This window comes from Saccharomyces kudriavzevii, assembly GCF_947243775.1.
Source record: "Saccharomyces kudriavzevii IFO 1802 strain IFO1802 genome assembly, chromosome: 4".
NCBI lineage: Eukaryota > Fungi > Ascomycota > Saccharomycetes > Saccharomycetales > Saccharomycetaceae > Saccharomyces > Saccharomyces kudriavzevii.
Genome location: NC_079275.1, coordinates 1,232,635 through 1,258,077, shown reverse-complemented (window position 1 = coordinate 1,258,077; position 25,443 = coordinate 1,232,635). Strand labels below are relative to the sequence as shown.

The window sequence follows — 25,443 nt, the reverse complement described above, 5'->3', positions numbered from 1 at the left end:
GTTAGATTAAAGCCTTTAAATTAAAAGTACAGAATAATATATGGAATGGATTTTTTTGATGTTATAAACAACCTTAGTTTTCTGGAATTTCAATTTCACCAGCAATAATACCTTCAATGATGTCATGAGGATTCTTGAAATCAACACGACAACCAACGGATTGAGCGGTACCCAAAATTTCCTTGGTGACGGAAGCCAAAGTTCTACCGAAGGATTTGTCTCTCATTTGTCTAGCAATTTCAATGATTTCATCCAGTTGAATGTTACCACTGTGCTTGATGTTCTTGTCCTTCTTTCTGTCTCTTGGTGGTTCCTTCAAGGCAGTAATGACCAAAGAAGAAGCGGATGGGACAACAGAAGCAGCAGCTTGTCTGTTTTGAATCTTCAACTGGACGGTAACCTTGATACCCTTGAATTCCTTGGTGGCCTTGGCGATATCTTCACCAACCTTCTTTGGGGACAAACCCAATGGACCGATCTTTGGAGCCAAGGCAGCGGAAGCACCAACTTCACCACCGACAGCTCTCAAGTACAAGTACTTAACTTCATTTGGATCAAACTTTGGAGGCATATTGACTATTGATTTATCCTTCTATTGGGCACTTGGGGTTGTTTTAGCCAAAAGAAAGGGAATAAAGCTCTTGGTCTCTTTTAATCCAGTTTCATTAACCAGTAACGTGTAGCTAGAGGAGACACGATATTGAGAAAGATCGCAGAAGCGTGGTTGGGGATTCGCCTTGGCCTAGCCCCAAGATTTCTCTCGTGGAGGGGGTGGCAACCACTTCTCCGCCTAGAGCCAGGCGGCCTAGGCGGACGCTTGCTAAGAGGAAGGGAGCGACTAGAGAGAGATGCAGACCACTAAACGCAAAGGGCAGCAGGCATATACCGCTGGTACAAAAAGGACTAAACAGAGCTCAGTTTGCATCCTAGGTTCACTGTATAACAGCGTACATAGGTCGATACCCAATGCTTAACTAGATGTCCCAACGTAATATCTACTCATGTTTTGTAGAAATTAAAAATGCGTATGCGTTGTTTGTGCTAATTATGGTAACCCAAACACCCATATGTACGGGTGTAAATAGGAAAAAAAGTTTATGTTCAGCAGCGATTGCAATGATAGTGGGAGCAGGTTGAAACCTTTTTGAAGGGATATACGATCTCTACATAGGTCATGTCATAAATCTAATTCTATTTCATCTGGATTAGCAGACTGGGAAGCGGTTGGTTGGACGAAGCCACGCGAGTTTGGTCCACGTGTGGTTGCAGCTGCCACAAAATTAATGTTACCTTCCTCTTGACCAACAACTTCGGAATCAATTACCATTTCAAGCTCCAATAACTTCTTCATCTTTAGCATCTCCTTATAGGTTTCCTTGTCACCGTATTTCAACTCGAAATTCTCAAAATGGTCCCATAATTCCGTATTTCTTGATGGGGGAAGGAGCTTTGCACCATAACCTAAAACTTCCCTAGCTCGAATAGTCTCTCCCAAAGAGCCTTCAAAATCTGAAAATTTGATCACGAACTCAACAGCTTTGGAGTTCGGCAGCCATTGTACGCATTCTTGGTATAAGTCCCTGACTACTGATGGACCCAGGGTAGATTCGGCCTTAGATATACACATTCTCCACATTTGCAATCTACTTTCGAGATGCATATTCGTGCTGTCAGCATTTAATTTAGCACCTCTGTGTAAGATCTCAATTGTTTTCTTAGCCAGGCCACTTTGATTTTCTTCAAAGGTACTATATGCAATAATAATTGTCTTACAGTCTACGCCATGCGGACTTAAATTATTCAGTGCTTCCTCGAACAAGAATCTGATGTGTTCGGGACTTATTGGCGACAATTGGTGGGATGTCGCTACTTCTAAGTACTCAGTCCAGAATTCATATTGAATTTCAGGAGGGAACATGGGGATCGCTTTTTCATACACTTGAAAACTTTCTATAACCTCATGATGCCTCTGTAAGAAAAGCGCAAAATTTTCCACCATTGCTGGAGTAACCAATTTCAGATCAATAACATTATTATACGCTGCCTTCGTTTTATTGAGAATTTTGTCAGAAGAGCTCGCATCCATTGGACAATAGGCTTCTAAGATATCGATGTATTTGGACCAAATGCGCAGTGAGTTGAATACGACAGTTTGAGCGGGAATCCTTCTGTGTCCGTTGTTAAATTTTTCAAGCATATGCTCTGGATTCCTTGGAACTTTTAATGCATCCTCAAGTATAGAAACTGCCCTTTCAACTCCTTCTTCGTCTAATTCTTTGTCGGACCAGTTTAAGTAAATCTCTTCCAAGTCTTGTATGTAAGGATACGGTACCTTCAAAGACTGTGCCCATAATTCCCTTGCGGTGCTGGTGGCCTTTGCATTCCAGTACAAATCGCCATATAAACGCCATAGCCTACCAAAAGAGCCAGGCGTACCTACTTTGAGGGGGTCAATCGTCAATATAGCCTCTGAATATATATTACACTTTTCTGCAGCTGTTTCCTGCAACGACACTCTTCTCAACCACGTTTCCACTAAGTTTGGGTCTTGCCTTAGTGCTAGATCATTCAAATAGATGTCATGTGAGTCAACTAAAGATTCAAATGTCACCATATGGCGTTGCAACTCTTCAACCCATTTTTTTTCATTGGAAATTTTGCTGTTATTGTTTTTTAGCTCTCCTAAAATAAACTGAGAGCACTGTTGTTCGAAAAGCAGGTAAAAATTGTAAATACGATCAAAATCATTATAATTAAGTGTTTGTTGTAAACTTTTCCTCAATAAATCACCGCAACTATTAAGCCTGCCGCGAGAAATATAGTATTTGGAAAGTGACAACGTTAAAAAGACCCAGTTGTCGGGGTATATCTCACTCATTTGGCTCATGAATTCTTCATATTGCTCATCTTCTCCTAATTTTTCCAAGGTGATCAAATAGTTGAAATTTAATGCAAATGTTAGTTTCGAGTTGGGCAGATACTTTCCACTGATTTCGTCTTTTGTTAAGTATTTTTTTTTTTCGTACACCGATTTGGTGGTGATACTATCTCTAGTTTTCGCAAGGATCGCCAGGAGCTCATGCTGCCTTTGCTGCGGAGCCACCTTTAGATATCTCTCTAACAGTTGTGACGACCAAATATCACCGATGCTTCCGCTTTCAATTGGTCGCTTACTAATAAAGCCTATCTTCACGAGACCCTTTGCTAAAAGTATATCCATTAGTTCGGCTTCGTCAGCACTTTCCTCATCATCTTCTTGAGTTGAGTCCCATTGTGTTAGAGGTAATATTTTCTCCGCTAAAAACCGTAAGACAGGTTCCCAGACTTTTGAATGCATTTTCGTATCCAATCTTATCAAAGATGAATCTAAAGAGTGCCTAATCGTCGACAAGTCATGCTGTTCAATAGCTAACTCCAAATAGGACAGACATATACTATCACAGCCTTGCGCACAAGTATTCAGACATCTTTGAAAAAGTGAGAAAATGCGTGAAGTCTTGATTACTTTCTTTGTCGATTCCCACCGTATATACTCTTCCCATACGCTTGCATCTGTTAAAAATTGGGAACAAAACCTCTCATATAGCCATCTGATTTGTTCGTCAGTTCTTCCCTCTTTTTTCCAATACGCAAGGTATCGTTTCCATGTGAGTGTATTCTGTGGTGTCTTTTGAATTTCGTACTCAAACGCCACATCTTCATCATTCTTTATATTCTCATCGACAATATTAACCGTTTCCTTCATTGAACGTATATATCCAAATGGTATAGGAAGACGTTTAATACGTTTAATTCTCCAAAATAAAGACGCCTGCAGTGGCTCTTCTATTTATGTTTTTTCGTATTGTTCATAGTGAAAGGTTAACAATGTCCTAGGTCATAATATTTCATATTTTCGGACCGCTATAGTAAAATGAAACTAAATATCTGCAACAAGTTTGAAGTAAAGGCAAAAGAAAATCGAAAGCCTTTTTCACATCATCACGTAAAGTTGGTAGGTGTGAATTGATCGCAAAATGAAGATACAATCGCTTGCAGTTCTGTTTAATGTCGCAACAACGGCATGGTCACTTCCATACGGATCTTTAAAGGTTCTGCAGGTGGGAGAAAATGAAGTAATAGAAGTTCCTGAATCAGAAAAAGTGAACCTTTTGAGGAGAGGTATCAAATTCTTCGATGTGACCAAACACACTTCCTCTTTACCCTTCTTTAAGAAGGAGAAGGAGCCGACAGTACCAGTGTATACTTATCCGACTGAGGTATCGAACAAAGAAGTCGTTGACGGCCTAATTACGGATATAGATAAGGACTCTATGTACAAGAACCTGGCAAAGTTCACTAGTTTCTACACTCGCTACTACAAATCCGAATGTGGTTTTGAATCCGCCCAATGGTTAGCTGCAACTATAGCTAATATCACGCAGGATGTTCCGCAAGATATATTAACCATTGAACATTTTGATCACAAAGAATGGAAGCAATATTCTATTATAGTTCGGATTGCTGGATCCATGACTCCGGAAGATATTATAGTAATTGGTTCTCATCAAGATTCTATCAATCTGTTACTGCCATCCATAATGGCAGCTCCAGGTGCGGATGATAATGGCTCGGGCACGATAACCAGTTTAGAAGCTCTAAGATTGTATACAGAAGACTACTTGAAGGCGGGACTTAGACCTAATAACACAGTTGAATTTCATTTCTATTCCGCTGAAGAGGGTGGATTGTTGGGTTCTCTTGATATATTTACAGAGTATTCAAAACAAGGAAAACAAGTGAGAGCAATGCTGCAACAGGACATGACAGGGTATGTATCTGATCCGGAAGATGAACATGTGGGAATTGTGACCGACTACACTAGTCCCGCATTGACTAATTTTATTAAACTGATTATTGAGTCTTACTTGTTGATTCCCTACAGAGATACAGAATGTGGCTATGCTTGTAGTGACCATGGCAGTGCCACTAGAAACGGATTCCCAGGTTCCTTCGTAATTGAAAGCGAGTTCAAAAAAACAAATAAATATATTCACAGCACCATGGATACTTTAGATAGATTAAGTTTCGATCATATGGCGGAGCACGCAAAAATTGTATTGGGAGCAATTGTTGAACTCGGCTCTTGGTCTGCCTGGTGAGGTTGTGCAATATGCAAACAAGTTTAAAGTATAGACGCGAATACTTAAGTGTATTCGTATTTTTTTTAAGTGATACATATAAATAATACCGCTATATCGTATTATTTTCTATTATCCGATTTCTTTTGGCGTACTTCGTCATCTGAAAATAAAACGAACATTAAAAAAATCAAATTGACAACAAAGGGCAAACCAGCGCAAACAGATTTTGATTTACTCACAGCATTCATGGCAATTGATCATTGAGAGCTAATCGGACACATTAATTACTTCGCATTATTATTATTATTGGTATTATTACTATATCAACAGTTCCAGTTTTGCAATAGGTTGGGTCGCGAAACATGGAGAAAAGCGACGCCAATTCTGAAGGACTTCATCTTTCAACCATATTCAATGTTCCCGCTCCACAGCGTTTCATCGTCCTCATAGTACTGGCACTTTGGATCTGGGCTTGTATTTTGAGATTTTTCTCGCATAATAGTTTAGACGTATCTCAAGTTTTACTCACCAGGGTGCCACAAGATATACGTCCAGGCTATACCTTAATGCAATTGCATAGAACAGCAAGAAATTTCGCCCTTAAGATAACAAGGATCATTATACCTTTCCACTTCATTACTGTGTTTCTTTTTGAATACAAGAATGCTACAGAAGGACCATTCAAGAATATTGTCTTCTTTGTTTATTTTTTGCCGTTAGTTCAGTCTGTGATCATATTCTCATATTTATTGAAGGAGTGTCAGATAATAAGGTATTGTACCAGGAGATGTCTGTTGATAGAGCCTTCACCTCGCTCTTTAAGAAACACCTACGTTTTACTTTCTGATACATTAACGTCATTTGCGAGACCATTGATAGATTTCACGTTGTTCAGCTCGCTCATTTTTAGAGAACCCCTCACACATTTCGACTTGTCCGTGGCCCTGTTCCCCGTACTAGTAAGATTACTACAGTGTTTGAGAGAATACCGTTTACTGCATGATAAAACCTTACTATTCAATGCATTGAAATACAGCTGCAACCTTCCTATTCTCTTTTGCACTTGGCAATCAAGAGTGTATGAAGGTTCGGCGAATACGGAAAGGCTACACCATGTCCAGAGATGGTTCATGCTACTCAATTCCTCCTACACTTTGTTTTGGGACGTAAGAATGGACTGGTCACTAGATTCGTTGTCTTCTTTAAGGTCCAGATCCAAAAGTGCGGTCACACTAGAAAAGAAAATGTATCATTTTGCTGTTATTATAGACTTCGTACTTAGATTTTGGTGGCTATGGGTATACTTATTCCAAAGTTTGAGACCTGTAGCCATTAAAGGCGACCACCTTTTTTTCGAAGGCGAAATGCACTATTTGGAGGTAATTAGAAGAGGCATATGGGTCATTTTCAAATTGGACGCGGAGTATTATATCAAGTTTGCAAGCAAATAATCTCTGGAAGACCCATTATAGGACTATTTAAAAACCGTAACCTACTCACTCTGTTTATTCCATGGCTTAGTTAATGCGATATATTACATGCAGATTAATAAACAGGTGAATATATGTACACTACATACTTTTTCAAAAAACCCCCAACACTGTCTGAATGTGTCAAGGCAACAAGTTGTACCTCATATCTGACCATATCATCTTCTACGCTTGTTATCGTTTGCCTTTCTTTGGTTCACTCTACGTTCATTCTTGGTCAAGTATCTGAACTTCTTTACCTTTGGCTTCTTTTTCTGCTTATCATCTACGCCTAAAAACTTCGCGTATTTGGTGGCTCTGTTTATGCTTTGATTGAGTACTTTTTCTGCTTTTTCCAACTTGACATTGTTCAAATGGGCCAAATATTCAAAATTGTCGTTAGGTTCCAAAGTTTCCACTTCTACAGTAGTTGAGTCATCATACGTTTCAGTGATAGCTTCCTTCTTCAAAATAGGCCTCACGTTGCGCTCATCACTGTCGTCATCGCTGTCCTCTTTACCAGAATCAAATCCGTGCCAGGAGTCATCAGACTCGACTTTGAAGTCGTCAATTTCGCCCTTCTTCGCATCCTCTATATCGGCCTCCAAGTTTAGACCTTCTTTAAACGTCTTCAACTGTTCTTCCATAATCTCTTTACGTTCCTGACGAATCTTCTGCCTTTCCTCAATTTTTCTGAGCCTTTCCTGCTCTTTGACAAATTCTTGGGCCTTCTTTTGTCTTTGCACCTTTCTCTTGTGGAATCCAGTCAAATAGTCCAAACGGGAATCCTTGTCAAATGTTACCTCATCGGTACCGAACTTTTTTGATTGCTTCGTAGCATAGTTTTTCCCCCTGGTAAGGATCTGTCTATTAGTGTGAACAGCCATAGCAGATATTATAGAATTTGTTTATTTGTCGTGATCTCGAGCAACCACTCTACAGGTTGCACACTACAGCTCTCTTTTTTTACCTGCAATCCTTTACTGCTTTAGAGGATCAATCTATATCACATCACACATTGAAAAATTTCAAATGTAGAAAATCCGCGCTTACCCGTTCGCGCCTCACGAAATCGTGGCCTCTTCAAATAGAAGAGTGTTAGCAAGATATTTGATTTAAAGGGTTAAGATTAAAAGTTCATTTCGTGCCCCGAATGGTATCAGAAACTTAGCTCGAGGGAATCATGGCAGGCCCAAGAAACGTGCATGTACTACATGGAAATGGAGGCCATAATGATGACGTGATGGGCCTAAAAGAATTCTGGTTAAGTATCCCCCCAGTAACAAGAACTTTATTTACTTTATCGATTTTCATGACGATTGTCGCTCGGTTGCATCTAATCAGCCCCTGGTACGCCATTTACGTGTGGGATTGGACATTCAAGAAGGTTCAGCTGTGGAGACTCCTCACTTCATGCCTAATACTTTCACCAAGTGCTATGCCTGCGCTTATGGAACTTTATAGTATTTATGACAGATCCTCGCAATTGGAGCGGGCACATTTTGGTCCGGGTTTATCCAACAGACGAGGTCCAATGGTTTCAGTTGATTACATCTATTATTTGTGCTTTTGTATGCTAAGCATTACTACGGCAACTACAATCCTCTATGGATCCGACTACCCCCTTGTACTCACCTCTGGGTTTATATCGTGCATTACATACACGTGGTCAATCGATAATGCCAACGTAAAAATAATGTTTTACGGGTTGATCCCCGTTTGGGGGAAGTATTTCCCCTTAATTCAGTTGTTCATCTCCTTTGTCTTTAATGATGGTGACTTCGTGATCTCATTGATCGGTTTCGGCACAGGATATCTTTATGCATGCTTAGATACACATACACTGGGGCCAATATGGGGGATGATATCTAGAAAGGCTGATCCAACGTACGGCATCTTGCCTAATGGGAAATTCCCCACTCCATGGTGGTTCGCCAGTCTTTATGCTCGTATAGCGGGTGCCGACCATGAACCGCAACGCCCCAGCAATAGCTTTGTCAATGTGCCACCAAGAGAAACAAGAACTTTTAGTGGAAGAGGCCAAAGATTGGGTACGGCCCCCGCAACACCGTCCCAATCTAGCGGCTCAGATTCGGCCCGGACTTCTGGTACTCAATTAAGAGGCGGAGCTTCGAACTTGAACCAATTTCAAGGTCGCGGCCAACGTGTAGGCCAAACAGACAGTACCTCCAATTGACAACAATAAATCTTTCTATCTCTATATACTTTACCATTATATGTACTAAGGTAAACTCGAAATTCTTTTTTTGTTGCCATGACAACGATGTGTCATGCCGAAACATCACCCGCAACGAATACATGAATTAGGCGTCGCATGGAGTAAAACAATTCTTTACATGACACTACCAATATTAGAAAACTTCCCATTGTTCAATTATACAAAGAAAACCATAGTTCGAGGTAGTCATTCCCTTTTTGTCTACTTTTTTTATTGCAGGTGTTTGATTGTTGAGCACAACATGTTTCAGGACCACCCGGATGCTAATGACGAACGTAAATATCCAGATATCAAACGCAACCCGCTGCACGAAGTGACCAAGACTTCTTATATCCTAGGTGTCCTGCTGGGTATATCTTTAGGGCTTTTACCACAAATCAGGTTTAAGAATTTCAATATTTTTATCATTGCTCTGTCCTTGTTTCATTTTCTGGAGTATTATATTACGGCAAAGTATAACCCTCTCAAAGTACACTCAGAGTCATTTCTTTTGAATAATGGAAAGAGTTATATGGCGGCTCATTCTTTTGCCATTTTGGAATGCCTCATAGAAAGTTTACTCTTTCCCGATTTGAAAATTTCCAGTTACTCTCGAATAACCCAATTATGCACCATACTTGGATGCATCCTAATTATTCTGGGACAATATAGTAGAACCACTGCCATGCATGCTGCGGGGCATTCGTTTTCACACATTGTGAAGACCAAGAAGGAGCCTGATCATGTGTTAGTGAAAACAGGCATTTATGCATGGTCAAGACATCCAAGTTATTTTGGTTTCTTTTGGTGGGCTATTGGCACTCAATTACTTCTTCTAAATCCCATATCACTGGTTATTTTCATTTCTGTGCTCTGGAAGTTTTTCAATGATAGAATTCGCATCGAGGAAAAATATTTGGTAGAGTTCTTTGGCAGAGATTATATAGACTACAAGAAAGAAGTCAGTGTCGGAATACCATTATTGTAGCAACGGAAACCGGGCCTTCATAGTACGTAAGTATTTATCTAATTTTTATTGTATCTATATATGATAGAAAATGCTGGGGATTACAGATGATTGTTATAGTCTTGCGAGTGCTAAAAGAGAAAAAAAGCCATTGAGATAAACTTACTACAAATAGGCACTGTATGCACGGTAGCGAGAAGAAACCTCATGGAAAACCAGATCAATGGATTCGTTCCACCGTTTCTAACCATCGTTAGAACTATTTCCATAATCTTGGGCGTTCCATGTTCCCATTATGGGCCCACTAGGTGTTGTAGACGTATTAGAGAGCTGTCTTTTTTGTGGCAATACATTAGAATACTGCCTTCTCGGAATGAACGGATTCACTATGGGTTTAGACCTTTGCAATGGCACAGTTGTACCTATGAGAGGGTTGGGACGTGAAAAGGTGTTTTCATTGTTCAACAGAGGAGGTACAGATTTGTTTGAGTTCGCCCGAATTGGAATGTTGGGGGGCAATGTAGGAAGTATTGGCATCGAGAGCTGTCGCTTTTCATTTATTGCAGCTGGCTCCGCCATTGGTAACGAGGTATTTCTTTTATTCGACGCACTATTGGAAAAAACGGTTGCACCGCGTACCGTTGGACCAACAACATTTGAACGTGCAACGTTGAATTCTGAAGCTACACCAGAAGAAAACGACGTATCTCTGTCTTGTTCACGTGGTGGGAAAACCGGAAAAACCGAAGATTCTTGAGGATGAATGAACTGATCTGTAGTAGACGTGATACAATTGTTTATATTCATAAAAGGCCTTGTGGTCGTCTGATTAGCCGCGCTAGATCCACCGGGATCCAAGGAACTCATTCTTATTACTGGAGGTGTGTCAAGGGCACTGGAGTTAACGTTTGTAGCGGTTTTTCTTGGAGTCGGAGATGATAATGTAACACTCGGAGAGATTAAGTGTGAGGAATTGCCAAGCCTGGATATATTCAAAGGTGTCTTTTCCAGAATATTCGGCAATTGTCTACCAACGTAACTGGAACTGTGTCCCGGATATTCAGTGATAATGCTGTTCGATATTGGGGTTGTCGTTTCCGAAACATTAGTGTAACTTTTTGGATCCAGAGTTTTCGACGGTATACTTGCACTTTTATCGGCTGGTGTATTTGTATTGTCGTTTTTGGCGCGATTATTGGCTATCTCCGCTATAAGTCGATCATCATCGTCGTTATCACTATCATTTTTGTCGTCGTTATTATTATTGGTATTTTTATTGTGATTATTATTGGCATTACTTTCATCATTATTACTATTATTATTTTTAATACTATTATTATTAATATTTTTATTTTTATTTTTATTTTTATTATTGTCATTATTATTACTACAACTGTTGCTAGTTTCATGGTTATTAGTCACATAAGTGTTGCTTTCATTGAGTTCATCATCATCACTGTCAAGATTTATGACAATCGGTTCATTAGAATGTGAAAAAACAGAAGGACGGTTTGATACGGAATTATCATCTTTCGAGCTTTCGTTTTCTCTATCGCCACCATCACCGTCACTGTCGTCATCATCATCATCCTCCAAAATGGCGGTCCACTTGCCATCAGAAGTGAGTTCTACTTGTTCAACATTTTCTTCACAATTCCGTAGAATGTCATCAACAAATTCAGATATCGCCAAGTTTTCCAAAGCTATGCCAATCTGGCAAACCGGACACTGCCACGTGGGAATTTGTAGTTGAGAGTGCAGGAACCACAATGCATCAAAGCATTGCAAGTGCTTACAATTTATTGATTTTGAAGGATATTTCATTCTCGTGTAGGAAATTGGACATTGCAGACTCATGATTGTGGATGTGGTCGTCAGCCCCATTTCTTCATCCTCTTTGAATGTTCTCTTCAAATAAAGCAATGTAGCTTGTTTGATAATTTTTGGATGTTTTAAAACTTTTTCCAACAGTTGCTCCGGGCTGATCATTTCCACGATATACCCAAACAGCATGTATTCTCTCGTGGTGAAGGCATAGATAAGCTCCACGTTGTTTTGCTGAGTGTATGGCTTGAGAAAAGGAGTCAAATCCGCTGGCTTGGCTGTGCCTGGTTTACTCTTGAAACCTCTTATGTTATCTTTGATCTGAACGTTATTGCATCTTAGTTCATTGGGGAAGGGGAACTGGATAGGTTCATTACCTCGGGACCCCAGTGGATTTATCATCCCAGAGAATAAATACAGTCTATGTTTGCTATTTGGCTTGATCATCAGATCATGATCCGCCTTGGACAGCTTAAATTTCGCAGAACACATACCTCTACCACCTGTGATTTCCACTTTCATTACCAATTCACGAATTAGCCTTTGTATCTTGTAAAAAGGCGATTCTTTGAAATGGATTGTCGGTAGCACGGGAGAAGAAGAAGAAGCAGCGTCTGGGTTTGCAGGCTGCGCGCGAGACGTGCTAGCAGTACTAGACGTTCTTCGCCGATGTGTGGGAGACTGTCTAATAACGGAAGGCGATTGCTGCTGCGCCGTAGAAGGTCCCTCCATGGAACGAACCATGATAGCATTCAATGGAGTACCCTTCCTTAAGGCGTCCCAAAGATCTTTGTAAACAGGCAAAGGCTCATTCTTCCTGATCCGCTCTATCAGAAATTTAACGGCTTGGACTCTATAAGGATCTGACTTGCCCACCACAATAGCATTCTGCAGAAAATTCCTGATGAGGTCCTGTAGGACCGCCTTCCGACCAGAGACGGGGAAAGATAAAGACCTGCAAATTTCCTTCAGCTCCGATACTTTTAACAGTTCCATCAAAGTGATGGTTTCCTCCACTTCATTCCTCAATTCGGTAGATGGTTCTCTATCGGGCCCAGGCGTTTCATCATCCCAATAGTCCTCTAGATGTATCATTGAAGCGAAAATGGTGCTTTTCCAGGAGAGAATATGGGACAATCAACTGTTTGATTTGAGGCCTTCTTTGCCGGATGCATATATAAATAAAGATCACCTTACTATTTCCTATTCATGTTGAAGATGCTACACTTTTCAAGTCACCACAGGTGCGGTGACTGGGTGTCGAAGGCCACTGGACACCTCAGGTGACCACTAGGACGATATACTGAAGAAATAATAGCTCTTACTCAAGGGAGCCCTCATTGGAGAGAAAAGAAGACTGGATGTTTCTCTCAAGGTCGCCGTACTTGTTGCAGTGCTAAGCATATCATCGTTTTCACTCTAAAATTAACTCTTGCAGGAAAAATAAAGGCGTCCAGAAGGACTCGAATAGGTGACTCGTGGCTAGTGACTCTGACTCGATTTTTTCATTACAGCAAGAGGAAAGCTATAGTGCTTAGTTGAGAGAATGATTCTCTCTTAGTTAGATGTAGGTAGAAGTCTCAGGATTCGGTGGGTTGACCTGCAACGACCATAGGAGAGAACACAAGACACTTCATCACCTCTCCCGAAAGTATGGCCAGGATTGTCGTGTTAATATCGGGCTCCGGTTCCAACTTGCAGGCTTTGATCGATGCTCAAAAGCAAAGCCGATTGGGCAACGACGCCCGTATCGTCTCGGTCGTATCTTCGAGCAAGAAGGCGTATGGGTTGACCAGGGCGGCAGAGAATGGCATCCCCACAAAGGTCTGTTCGCTGTATCCATACACGAAAGGCATTGCGAAAGAGGACAAGGCCGCAAGGGCCAAGGCAAGAACGCAGTTTGAGGATGATCTGGCAAAGCTGGTTCTCGAGGAAAAGCCCGACGTGATCATCTGTGCGGGCTGGCTGCTGATCCTCGGCTCTACCTTCTTGAGCCAACTGCAGTCCGTTCCGATACTAAATCTTCATCCAGCGTTACCAGGTTGCTTTGATGGCACCACACATGCCATTGAGATGGCATGGCAAAAGTGCCAAGACGACAACAAGCCATTGGTGGCTGGATGCATGGTGCATTATGTCATCGAGGAGGTCGACAAGGGCGAACCACTGGTGGTGAAACAGCTGGAAATCGTTCCGGGGAAAGAAACGCTGGAGCAGTATGAGCAAAGAGTGCATGCTGCTGAGCACGTCGCCATCGTGGACGCCACCTACAAGGTCCTGCAGCAGCTCCACAAGTAAAGGGCACTTTCGTGGTTCTCACACTACGTATTGGCATTCTTTAACTGAGGCGCGAAACTTCCCGCGTCGTAAATCATGATACATGAATTGTGACAAAGATCTTAAAGGTTTCGAATACATGTACGTATATATGTATATATTATATATGAACGCTCATGTGTAGATGTTTAAGTGTTGCTGCAGAAAATATAATCGAGCCGGTCATTCAAATACGTCTGGACACAACTGGTCAAGGTGTGACCTATAGCGTACTACAGGGGAGAAAAAACCATGAATATTCTTAAACATTTTCCAAGTTACGTTGGCCCGTCTAAAATTAGAACTTTAGTCATACCAATTGGCCATTGGAAGAGAAAAGAGTTCAATGACGCGGTGCTTAAACTGTCTGGATTCAACGAAATTCACCTGTCTGACGTAACCCCCATCGATAGTCCAATTTTCACGCCGCAAGGGTTCCCTCATGGGAAGCTATTTTTCGAGTTCCTGACCATTGACCATGACGATGCCTTGGAATTGTTTCTTTATGATTTTGAGCCATTTCGGAAGACGTTTGTCATTATTGGGCTGGTGAACGATTACAGTGACCCCATGGCCAACTTGAACTTCATGAGGGAGAAGTACCCAACTTTGATTTCGCCCAATTTGGTGTATACTTCAGCTTCACCCACCAGAGAATTTGAAAAAACCATAGATGCTATGGAAAATGTATTCGTGTCTTCACCACACATGCAGAAAAGCATAGAGACCATTATGTGCGACATAGCAAGAAACTTCCTCATTGCATTGAACAACTATTATTCTTCATATAAGCATGTTACTTTGAGATCGCCGGGCGCAATTGGCGGGAACTCAGTACTAAAAACAACATTGATAAGGCAAAATAGTTACACATCGTCCTCATCCTCCGCGTCCATGTCGGCAGTACAATCCTCCGTCCCAAGTTCATCAAAGGCAGGCTCAGCTGCTAACGCCTCCAAGAGATTATCTTCTTTTGAAATGACCACTAACAGTTTGAAAAGGTCTGCCTCTTTAAAGCTAGGCACCACTCTTTCCACCTCTGAGAATAAAACTCAACAAAAGTCACTGGGCAGACAGCTGAAAATATTGGGAAACTTTCAGTTGCTGGCAGGAAGATATGTGGATGCGTTGAACAGTTTCACTGACGCTATTTCTACTTTATACAAAGTGCGTGATTACCTGTGGTTAGGTTCTGCTCTTGATGGCATCTCCATCTGCTTTTTACTCCTGTCTTACCTCGATTTGACATATCAGATTCCGCAGATTGTCAGTCTGATTTGCCCCGTCGAAAAGCTGAATGTCGACCCTGGTTCGACAAGCGTTTCCCCTGTAGAATCCAACAATAAAACCACAGCTACTGCCACTATCACGTCAAACACACCAAGAAATAGCATTTCTATAGCTGCCATGCAGTCTCCGAGAAATTCGATGATGTCTTTGACTACACCAGCATTGAATATCGACGTTGAGAATATCAACCTCCCGCTATTCATAAAATGCATATCTGATAAGGTCTTATACTACTATGATTTAAGTTTAATGCACAATAGTGAATATGCCCCGCAAGTGGTTTATTGTGAATCTTTGCTGAAGACTCTTACCTTTATGACCTCGTGCTACAAAAGTTCAGATTTCTCAAAGGACGTTTTGAACAGCATTGTGAAAAATCAAAATGCGTCATTATCGGATATCCCCAATAATCCAATATTTCCAAGATTTGAAGTCTATTTTTACACTAATAAGCTTTTTGAATTACAATTGAAGGAAATGCAAGTAGAAGCTCAGGTGAATATTTACTCCGCAATGGCGGAAGTTTATCGCCTTTTAGGATACAAAAGAAAGCAATTATTTGTATTGAGATTATTAATGGTGGCTCTTTTGGCGACTCCAAATAAGATAGCATGGCACCCTGACTATAGATCATTGCTTGACACGATTGTAAAACTATTCAATATTGATAAGAAACAACCTGAAAATAACGGAGATGATACATGTCAATTCACTTGGTTGATCTTACAGAAAAAGATTCTACAGCTATGTATCAAAGTTTCACGAAGAGTTTGTGATTTTGAATATGTCGCTAAATTTAGCTTCATACTGGTGACTAGCTATGCACAATTATTAAGCCAATCAGAACATGATGTTCTTTTTAAAGATTATATACATCCTTCGATAAGCAACAAGTCTATTAAAAGTTATTGGGATCCTTTCCTTCTGAGGGACATTGTTGTAAATAGAGTACTGGATAGCGACCCTATCTCAAATCAGATCCCGTTAGAATCCGATATAAACAGTCTAGAGAATTTAAAGGACGAACAAAAATCACAAGATCTTGACCCGCAGGAAGTGTTCAATCCATTCAAACAAGTTCAAGCAACTTCACTTCTTTCGAATAGCAACGATAATTTCCCTATTTTAGTGTTTCTAGTTGGAGATAAGGTAGAATTCACCTGCAGTGTACAAAATCCTTTCAAATTCGACATTACAATCAATGATATTCAACTAAATGAAGAAATATCTGAGTTTTGTGAAATTGACCAAAAGGCTATAAGCTACTCAGGACCATATAACGTTAAAGCCGAATCAATGAGATCAATCACGCTGCCTTTAATTATTAAAAAATCAACATACAAAAAAATATATGAGATTAAGTCCCTGAAAATCTCCGTTTTACAATTACCTTTTCAACAATTCAATATTATTAAAGATTCTAGGAAACTGAATTCCTTTGAAGGAGATGCTGAAAACAATAGATGCATATACAGTGAATTGAGGATTAAAATTCTGCCAGAACAACCACAATTAGAATTAGTAAGCACTTCTAAAATGACAAAAAACTCATGGATGATGCTAGACGGTACCAAAACTGATTTTCATGTAACAGTGAGAAATAAGTCACTGAGCAGCCCGATAAACCATATCAGAATTATGCCAATAAATAATATTGAACAGAAGTTGAAATCTGATTACTGGAAAAAAATGCCTCCTGATGACTTATTCATCATGGAAAAACAGCTAGATTGGTTATCTAAGTCTTGCATACGTATTGTTAAAACTCCAAAGGTTATTAAACCAAATGAAACTATTACATTTGACCTGGAGTTAGATAATACTGCTGTTCCGTTTAATTTTACTGGGTTTGATCTATTGATTGAATATGGCATGAATGCTGCTGTTGAATCTTGTATCTATTTGAAAAAGTTGTCAATTCCCTACGAGGTGACATTGAGAAGAACCATTGAGGTACCAAGTATGGACATCATTCCATTAAATGAACTCTTCCGTCCACAGGTTGAAAATGTCGATTGGATCGAGTACGTAATGAGCCAAATACGCACCAATACTAAGCTTCATCCTGGAGATTTCGTATTATTGTTACTCGACTTTAGAAATTCCTGGATTGATGGAATCAAGTTAAATATTCAGTTTGAAAGTTTCGATAGTAATGAGTATCATGTGGAGGCCGGCCATACATCAAGAATTATTGTTCCTATAAGAAAAATTGATTGTAGAAAATATAATTTTGAGAACATGCCTATACCAAGGATTTACCCAGGAAGACAATTTATTCAAAGTGGTTTAAACGAGGAGCAGACTATAGAAATGAGACAGAAATTTTGGTGCCGTGAACATATTATTTCAAGGCTAAAATGTAATTGGAAATTAACCACAGATCAATCTGTAACAGGTTCGGTAGATTTCAACAAGTTTATAGAAAAGTTCGATCAAAAGATGGTGTCCACGATATACACTGGGAAGTTATCTTTTGAAGTGCAACTCCTAATTGATAGGCCAGAAATCAGAATTGGCGAAAGAACCAACTTGAGGATAGTGGCAGAGCCAACTAACACTTGCAGAAGAAAGCAAAATGCAACTATAAACTTCTTGGATATTGTAATTTTCGATAGAAGGACATCAAAGCTTTTGCCAAGATCAAACAGAAGAATTTTATATAATGGTTCATTAACCAGGCCTATCACTACAAATAGGCCCTCAGAAGTCAACCTAGAAATTATTCCAATTGAAAGAGGCCAGTATGAATTTGGCGTGTGCATCTTCAAGTCAAACAATCAGGACGGAATTATTCAATTCAATTCCGAAAGTGTCATCTTGTCGGTTATGTAGTTTCAAATATACCCAGGAAACTCCCGACAAATAAATACGGACTAGAGTTCATTCAACACAAAAACTTTTCGAAATTGCGTAAGTGATGGAATGGAGATATATTATTTTAGTATATAAAAGAAATTTAAGGTGCTTCCTAAAGTGGAAAGAACAAAATATAATAAAATGTAAGATAATGTAGAAAGAAAATGGAAGATGATAAAAAAAGTCATTATTTTTTGGATTTTTCGGAAATTTTACCGCTATTCTTAGGAACTCTGGCTAACCAGTAGAAGAATGTTGCGGCGATGTAGTCAAAAGCAATATAGCAAATGAAAATTCCGTAATTTCTCCATCTTCTATAATAATGAGAACTGACGGTAGCTAAGAAGGCATTAGTGGTAGATACCGCACAGAAACTGCACATATCTGTTGCAGATGGATCGCCTAAATAACCTGTCCCGGCCATTTTGATATATTCTGCCATATATTCGCCACAGTTCGCCCCAGATGGTGGAGAAAATTTAACCATTTCATAATCTGAACATTTGACGTCGACATTGGCGACACCAACAGCCAATAATGCGTCAATCATATAGGTTAATGGTGACACTCTATACATGAAAATCCAAAATCTCGGCATGGCACTAGGAGTAGCCATGACACCACAGAAAGACAAAGCCATTGTGAACAATAGCGATCCCATATGAGCTGCTGTTTCGGCAACTTCGTTGAAAGAAATCATTAACAAACCCATAGAGCCAATGTATACGTAAAAGGCAATAGAAAATAACCAAAACAAGGCCCCTCTCTCGTGAAGTTGACCCGCAGCTGAGGCATTTGCATAAAAACCAACCGCATAATAGTAGATACAGTAAGCAAGCGTACCGGCTAAAATATTCCAAGGGATTTCAACGACGACTTGAGAGAAAAAAAATGCCATCCACGAAAATGTTCTTGAAGGACGTTCTCTCGCTTCATATAAATCTCTTTGCTGGACGAAAGATGGCAAATATTGCTGTAATATTGGATTGAAGATAACTGTGTACATGAATATTGACAACATTTGGTTTTGTAATCCTTGTAGACTTCTGTCAGCCTTGAAAAAGGTGAACCCAATGAAAACTTGATTGAAAATAGTCAAAACAAACTTAGACCATAGATAATCGGGCGATCTCCAGTATTGTTGAAACAAGCGAATGGTGACCATCTTGAATTGATAATTAAGGGATGCAGCAAACGGTTTATGTTCCTCTGAGTTGAGTTCTTTTGACTTGTCTGGTAAGTTCTTTTCCATCCAATCTAGCTCTTCCTGAATAGCCTTGTATTCATGTGAGTTTTTCCATACTTCATAATAATCTTGACTAGCATGTGAGCCAGGTGCAGCACCTACGACTTCCAACATCCATTCAGCAGGATTAGCATCAGGTGGACACTTATGAGCACCTTTGCTTTCAAAATAATCAATCATAGTTTTACAACCTTCCCCCAAATCACCAAAGTAAACAGTCTGGCCACCCCTTTGCAAAAATAGTAATCTATCAAACTGTTGCATTAAGATAGCAGAAGGTTGATGAATAGTACACAGAATAGCTTGGCCGTGGGTAGCCAATTTTCTCATCAACTGACAGGTATCCCAAGCGGTTTGAGAATCTAGACCGGACGTTGGTTCATCCAAAAACACCAATAGTTTAGGCCTGGCTGCCAGCTCGACACCAATAGTTAATCTTTTCCTTTGCTCGACGTTCAAACCTTCACCAGCAATACCGACAACTGCGTCAGAATACTTTTCCATTTCCAGAATTTTTATGACTTCTTCCACATATTTATTTTTCTCTTCGACGGATACGGATGAAGGTTGACGCAAGTAAGCAGAAAATCTCAGAGATTCTCTTACTGTAGCTGTTTTCAGATGTAAATCTTGCTGCTGGCAGTAACCAATAGATCTTGGGAACGATTCGTCACGCAGACGACCATCGACAAATATGCCACCCGTTATGACACCCATGGTGACCCTTTCAGCCAAACAATCCAATAAAGTTGTTTTGCCTGCACCAGAAGCGCCCATTAAGGCAGTTAAGGTGCCCGGCTTCACCCAGCCATTAACGTTGTTCAAAATACGTCTTTCCCCGCCTTTCACTGGAACATCGTAGCATAAATCACGCCAGTGGAAAATTGCTTCTGATTTGGAAAGAGCTAATCCAGCATTGGCCGAAGAACTGTCGGACCTTTCAGAGCTATCATCTAGTAATTTTTTCTCCGTGGTAGCGGTGTCTGGAGAACTTCCCGCATTATTTTCAATATCTTTAGGCTGCTGGTGTTTTTCTTGAAGTTTACCCTCTTTTTTCAATTGCTTGACCTTGGATCTTAAAAACACCACCATTTCACCCTTTTGTTTAGCACCTTCGTTATACTCACAAAGAATTAAATAAACGAAGAAGAAGAAAACGACATACGCCATACCGACACCGAACCCACGCCACTTGTGCTTATGTTCATAATCGTAACTTTCCTTTAAGAAATCATCACCTAAAACATAACTATTACCTGGATAAGCACCTACAGCGGAACAAACATGTTGCGTACCAGTGATATTCTGATAACCAGGGCCAGCCGGAATGTATTGTGCACAGGCAAACTTACGGTCATGGAATTCATTGACCATCAAAGATTCGAAAAGGTAGGCCAATGGATTGATGTACCAAATCCAAATGGACCAACCTAAAATTTTGGTTCTGGGGATGGCAAACCCTGTGTACATGGCAATGGCTAACAGCAACATCGAAGCAGGTACCATGGCCTCTTGCAAGGTCTTCGTCAATGAACCGACACACCTAAATAAATGCGATAGAGTGAACGTGGCGATGACATTAATCAAAAAATAAAAAAAGAAAACACCACCATTTCTCCTGAAATCAACCAGGAAATAAAAGATGATGTTGAAGCAAACAGCAGTGATCAGTTTGGGGGGCATTTCAGATAAGACAGACGCAAATGCGTCTGCGCTCGGGTGATATAACGAATAGGTTCTGTGCTTTTCAGTTATTGGTCTTGTTTCATATAAACTGAAGATTTCCAAAAGACATGAAAATGCGTTAAACAAGATGGCGAAAAACATTGCAGCACCACGGAAGTAGAAAGTGGAAGTGTCGTTTTTCTTCATCACTTTATAGAACATGGAACCCAAGATGAAAGCCATGACGGAATTACCAATGACTTGCCACAGAGTGATACTGGCACTTTGTTTCATTCTCCAGAAATTTCTAATCAACAAGTATTTGACTTGCATGCCATAGTTGACAACGTAGGGGGAGGAAGGAGGTGCTCTTTTCGACTGTTTGGCGTGGTGAGCATTTTTGATGATGTCGCGTACTTCATCCGTGTTCTGCTCCAAAGTGGTATCTATGTTCTTTACTAGCTTTCTGTAGTCTTCTGACTGTAGCCAGTGTTCAGCCATATCCTTTGCCGTTTGGGGCACTTTGATGCCTTTTTCGATGAACTCTTTGCTGATGATTCTTTCTGAGGGGCTCGTGATCGAAGTCAAGAAATCCGCAGTGGTTTGTCTGGGGGGGCAATGGTACCCCATATCTTGGAAATATTTCTTTGCATCCTTGGCGGGCCCAAAATAAAGTTGGTAACCATCGTCAAGGACGCAGACCTTGTCGAAAAGATCATACGCGTCTTGAGAACATTGGTAGATGGCTACAGTTGCCGCAGTCTTACCGATATCGGCTTGAGTCTTCAAAGCACGGATAAATTCCAAAGCGGTAGCAGAATCCAAGCCTCTGGTAGCATTATCCCAACATTGGAATCTGGCGCCACAGATCGAGACTTCGGCAATGGAAACACGCTTTCTTTCACCACCGGAGACACCTCTGACCAAGTCGTTCCCCACTTTGGTGTCTCTTGTATGTGAGAGACCATAGGTGGCCATCGCGACCTCTGTCACGTGATTCGCGTATGATTCTCTATCCACGCCCTTGATACGGTTCTGCGGTGTTTTCATTCTTGCCACGGTGAAAAGCGTCTGGTACACGGTAAGATGCGGCAAATGAATATCCGACTCCGCATTGTACACGACTTCGCCACGGTAGTGCTTCCTAATATCCGAACTGGACAAGCCGTTGTAAGAGACTACAGAGTCCTTCGAGATTTTGAACCCGTGCGAATTGGAGGATATGGATTTCAGCAGCGTAGTACAACCGGACCCCGGTCTTCCGAGGACGACCAACAGTTCACCAGGGTAAAGACAGCCATCCATGGGTTTCAAGATCTGGAAAGTGTCCTCCTCTTTGCCGCGCTTCAGAAGCCTGAGCCCTTTCATAAGCAGCTTTGGTATGACATTGACAAAGGTGGACTGGTACGACACATCCGCGGAGTCCCCGGAGGCACTGAGGTTCCTCCACACGCACCCGAGCGAGTACGGCTTGTAGAAGTCCGGGTCCGACGTAGATATGTTGGCCATGTTCTGTACCCATGCTGTACTGGAGAATTGGTCACTGGTAGGGTCCAATTTGGGATTGTACCCCGGGGTGTCCGGGTTGGTGAAGATCGGGTTCACACCTTCCATGTCCGTGGAAAAAACGGACCTCGAGTCCGCATTGTGTGCGTTGTGGTTGCTGGAGGAGCTGTTCTGGTCAGCATTGTTTGAGTTGGTAGAGTGCAGTAAGCTCTGCGATGTGAGCGTCCTGGCCAACTCATGCACCCTTTCTGCGGCTTCGCTGTCGAAGCCGCGATACGGATGCTGTCCAATGGACTGGGCGGCAGAGCTCGGGTCCGAGCTCTGCGAAACTTGTTCGTCGACGTCCCTAACATCTGACGACATAGGTAACTTTCTCAATTATTATATTTGCGTTGCAGCTATTCTATGCTAAGAAGAGCAATGGTATGTTTGAGTAGTGTACGACGGAAGCATAGCAGGACAAGCAAACCTCTCCACACTAGCACAAGCAGCAATTTGGTCCCGGCAAAGCACAGCTTCTTATATATCTCTTTAAGTTGTATATTCTCCCTATTCGATCCCTACTACTGAAGCCTCGGACAGCAACAGCAGCAGCGGCAGCAGTACCATTCCCGCTCATCGTTTGACCCATCGTGCCATGCACTATCCCCGGCACCGTGCGTTGCAGATCGGCCCCTCGCAGGCCGCTCGAGACTCCCGCGGAACGAGTATGCGGGCCGCCCTGGGCATTCCGTCTCCGCGGGGCCGCTCGCAGTCCCGTGGAAGCGACCCTGAGAAAAAAAGTGGAACAATTGCATGTTCTCGGGCTCTGCAATGAACAAGGAAAGAGAACAAGAAAACACAAAATAGACGCGTTCAGGGCAGGGCAGGGGAGGAGATGGCCTTTCCTCTGGTTGTTTAATGACGCTCGTCCCGCAGTCACGTCATGAGTTTGCTTCTTTTGCGAAAATTGATATTCTTTTTCTTTTCTTTTCTTTTTCGCCTTAGGGCTATTTAGTTTTGCTGCGTATATACAAGATTGAGGGATGCTGTGATGTGTGCATTTTGTGTACATGTGAGGTAAGGAGAGGGGAGATTTCAGTGAAGATCCTTTACATACCTGTCCAGGGCGATAAGCTTGTCTGCGCGCTGCAGTTCCGCGGAGTAACGCTCTCGCTTATTGTCCATCTCTCGTTTCCAGAACCGGGGTACAAAAGGTTGGGCCACCCGCTCGTAGGGTCCCACAACCCCGTCGAAAGCTGTGCCAGGCTTGTTAGCGTCGGAGCCCAGACAGTTCAGTCTTTCCTCGCGATACTTTTCCATGTTGTCCGGTGTGGTGCTGTCCCAAAAGGTGTTTTCGCCCGGGCGAGGCTCCTCGGGCCAAATAAACGGTTCCTCCATCTCGATAGTCATTTTCTTGATCTGCGGTTCCCTGAATCGAGTGGTTTGCAAGTTCATGCGGTTGAACTTTCCGTGCAGCAGCTGCGTCGTGATGTTCATTGCTCTTAACCCGTAGACGTGGTAGAGGTAGTCCCTCAGGTCCAGCTTGTTGAACGATTTTGGGACGATGAATTTTGCTTGGTATGGCGTATGCTTCGCGTTGGGTCTTAGTAGGATTATTCTGGCCTTTGGGAAGTAGACCCTGTTTCCACCAACTTTGAAATGTTCCTTACCTTGTTCCACACCTGCCTTTGTCCACTTATAGATCCGCTCGCTTACTTTCATGTCCACTCTGGCGTTGGCGTTGGTGTTGGCGTTTCTCGACGTAGCTTCCACCACGGAAGCTAATGACCTTGTTCCAGCCTGCCCGTAACTGCCCGCTGCAAAGGTCTTTTGCAATGGATACAGCACATTTTTAGTTACAACCGTCAACCGTGGCATGCTCGCTGTGAATGTATCGACTCGTTACTCTCTTTTCCTCCTGGAACCTGTTGGACAAAACACACTCCTACTTCTCTGCATCAAAGTAGCACTCCATTTCACTAGCCATCCTTTTCCTCCGATTGTGAGAGATATTTCGTAGGGCGTGATTCCGTGTTACGTGATTTTGTGCGAGCTCCCATGGTTATTCTGAAAAATTCAAGAAAGTGGATGCAGTTTTGCTACATTTCAAGGAAAAAACCAATAGAATAGATCAACTCACTTTGTCGATTTATTCTCCGATATAGGTCGAACAGGTTTGTCCACCGATTCCTTCCTTCAAGAATATTATATATTCCCCTTTTTTCTCCCGCCCATCATCCTCTTCTCTATTACAAACAGTGAATATTGGAAGGACTCGAAACAGGAATACATTTTTTTTTTAGTTCTGTAGAATAATTCAATTGCCCAGAATGTTTTTTATCAAAGACCTTTCGCTTAATATCACCCTTCATCCCTCCTTTTTCGGCCCCCGAATGAAGCAATATCTCAAGGCAAAGTTACTAGAAGAGGTTGAAGGTTCCTGTACGGGTAAATTCGGGTATATTCTTTGTGTGCTGGACTACGATAATATAGATATTCAACGTGGGAGAATACTACCCACTGATGGATCGGCCGAGTTCAACGTGAAATATAGAGCCGTCGTTTTTAAGCCGTTCAAAGGGGAAGTGGTGGATGGCACAGTCGTTTCATGTTCCCAACACGGGTTCGAAGTGCAAGTGGGTCCGATGAAGGTATTTGTCACCAAGCACTTGATGCCCCAGGATCTGACCTTTAACGCAGGCTCCAATCCTCCATCATACCAAAGTTCGGAAGATGTCATTACAATAAAAAGTAGAATTAGAGTTAAAATCGAAGGTTGTATCAGCCAAGTGAGTTCCATTCACGCAATCGGTAGTATCAAAGAAGATTACTTGGGCGCTATTTAAGTCGGTCTGTCAAATTGCAACATTTTCCCAAAGATCACGCCCTCTTCACACATCATTTTCATTTTCATTCTAAAAGAACCGTGCATGTTATTTGCAATACTTCATATACGCTCTGTATTATCAATAGTATCA

The 25,443-nt window shown here is 41.5% G+C and overlaps 13 protein-coding genes across 13 annotated transcripts; 7 read left to right on the top strand and 6 right to left on the bottom strand.

Annotated features, from left to right (window-relative positions):
• Positions 1 to 73: 73 nt before the first annotated feature.
• On the bottom strand, positions 74 to 571 carry RPL12B (60S ribosomal protein uL11; the record flags this gene model as incomplete). Its single annotated transcript, XM_056227200.1, has 1 exon — positions 74 to 571. One exon carries the CDS (start codon positions 569 to 571, stop codon positions 74 to 76), a length of 498 nt encoding a protein of 165 aa, XP_056087045.1.
• A 606-nt stretch (positions 572 to 1,177) lies between these two features.
• SYF1 (mRNA splicing protein SYF1) lies at positions 1,178 to 3,745 on the bottom strand (the record flags this gene model as incomplete). Its single annotated transcript, XM_056227199.1, has 1 exon — positions 1,178 to 3,745. The coding sequence occupies one exon, from the start codon at positions 3,743 to 3,745 to the stop codon at positions 1,178 to 1,180; it is 2,568 nt and encodes an 855-aa protein (XP_056087044.1).
• A 271-nt stretch (positions 3,746 to 4,016) lies between these two features.
• Positions 4,017 to 5,141, top strand: SKDI04G6230 (putative aminopeptidase; the record flags this gene model as incomplete). Its single annotated transcript, XM_056227198.1, has 1 exon — positions 4,017 to 5,141. One exon carries the CDS (start codon positions 4,017 to 4,019, stop codon positions 5,139 to 5,141), a length of 1,125 nt encoding a protein of 374 aa, XP_056087043.1.
• Positions 5,142 to 5,485: 344 nt separating this feature from the next.
• Positions 5,486 to 6,574, top strand: ERD1 (Erd1p; the record flags this gene model as incomplete). Its single annotated transcript, XM_056227197.1, has 1 exon — positions 5,486 to 6,574. One exon carries the CDS (start codon positions 5,486 to 5,488, stop codon positions 6,572 to 6,574), a length of 1,089 nt encoding a protein of 362 aa, XP_056087042.1.
• Positions 6,575 to 6,771: 197 nt separating this feature from the next.
• Positions 6,772 to 7,479, bottom strand: RRP17 (rRNA-processing protein RRP17; the record flags this gene model as incomplete). Its single annotated transcript, XM_056227196.1, has 1 exon — positions 6,772 to 7,479. The coding sequence occupies one exon, from the start codon at positions 7,477 to 7,479 to the stop codon at positions 6,772 to 6,774; it is 708 nt and encodes a 235-aa protein (XP_056087041.1).
• A 296-nt stretch (positions 7,480 to 7,775) lies between these two features.
• On the top strand, positions 7,776 to 8,789 carry DFM1 (Dfm1p; the record flags this gene model as incomplete). Its single annotated transcript, XM_056227195.1, has 1 exon — positions 7,776 to 8,789. The coding sequence occupies one exon, from the start codon at positions 7,776 to 7,778 to the stop codon at positions 8,787 to 8,789; it is 1,014 nt and encodes a 337-aa protein (XP_056087040.1).
• A 94-nt stretch (positions 8,790 to 8,883) lies between these two features.
• STE14 (protein-S-isoprenylcysteine carboxyl O-methyltransferase) lies at positions 8,884 to 9,798 on the top strand (the record flags this gene model as incomplete). Its single annotated transcript, XM_056227194.1, has 1 exon — positions 8,884 to 9,798. The coding sequence occupies one exon, from the start codon at positions 8,884 to 8,886 to the stop codon at positions 9,796 to 9,798; it is 915 nt and encodes a 304-aa protein (XP_056087039.1).
• A 222-nt stretch (positions 9,799 to 10,020) lies between these two features.
• SIZ1 (SUMO ligase SIZ1) lies at positions 10,021 to 12,696 on the bottom strand (the record flags this gene model as incomplete). Its single annotated transcript, XM_056227192.1, has 1 exon — positions 10,021 to 12,696. One exon carries the CDS (start codon positions 12,694 to 12,696, stop codon positions 10,021 to 10,023), a length of 2,676 nt encoding a protein of 891 aa, XP_056087038.1.
• A 558-nt stretch (positions 12,697 to 13,254) lies between these two features.
• On the top strand, positions 13,255 to 13,899 carry ADE8 (phosphoribosylglycinamide formyltransferase; the record flags this gene model as incomplete). Its single annotated transcript, XM_056227191.1, has 1 exon — positions 13,255 to 13,899. One exon carries the CDS (start codon positions 13,255 to 13,257, stop codon positions 13,897 to 13,899), a length of 645 nt encoding a protein of 214 aa, XP_056087037.1.
• Positions 13,900 to 14,169: 270 nt separating this feature from the next.
• On the top strand, positions 14,170 to 18,042 carry TRS120 (TRAPPII-specific subunit TRS120; the record flags this gene model as incomplete). The annotated part of the gene is made up of 1 exon (XM_056227190.1): positions 14,170 to 18,042. One exon carries the CDS (start codon positions 14,170 to 14,172, stop codon positions 18,040 to 18,042), a length of 3,873 nt encoding a protein of 1,290 aa, XP_056087036.1.
• Positions 18,043 to 18,253: 211 nt separating this feature from the next.
• PDR15 (ATP-binding cassette multidrug transporter PDR15) lies at positions 18,254 to 22,846 on the bottom strand (the record flags this gene model as incomplete). The annotated part of the gene is made up of 1 exon (XM_056227189.1): positions 18,254 to 22,846. The coding sequence occupies one exon, from the start codon at positions 22,844 to 22,846 to the stop codon at positions 18,254 to 18,256; it is 4,593 nt and encodes a 1,530-aa protein (XP_056087035.1).
• Positions 22,847 to 23,560: 714 nt separating this feature from the next.
• MRP20 (mitochondrial 54S ribosomal protein uL23m) lies at positions 23,561 to 24,343 on the bottom strand (the record flags this gene model as incomplete). The annotated part of the gene is made up of 1 exon (XM_056227188.1): positions 23,561 to 24,343. One exon carries the CDS (start codon positions 24,341 to 24,343, stop codon positions 23,561 to 23,563), a length of 783 nt encoding a protein of 260 aa, XP_056087034.1.
• A 452-nt stretch (positions 24,344 to 24,795) lies between these two features.
• Positions 24,796 to 25,311, top strand: RPB7 (DNA-directed RNA polymerase II subunit RPB7; the record flags this gene model as incomplete). Its single annotated transcript, XM_056227187.1, has 1 exon — positions 24,796 to 25,311. The coding sequence occupies one exon, from the start codon at positions 24,796 to 24,798 to the stop codon at positions 25,309 to 25,311; it is 516 nt and encodes a 171-aa protein (XP_056087033.1).
• Positions 25,312 to 25,443: the final 132 nt, after the last annotated feature.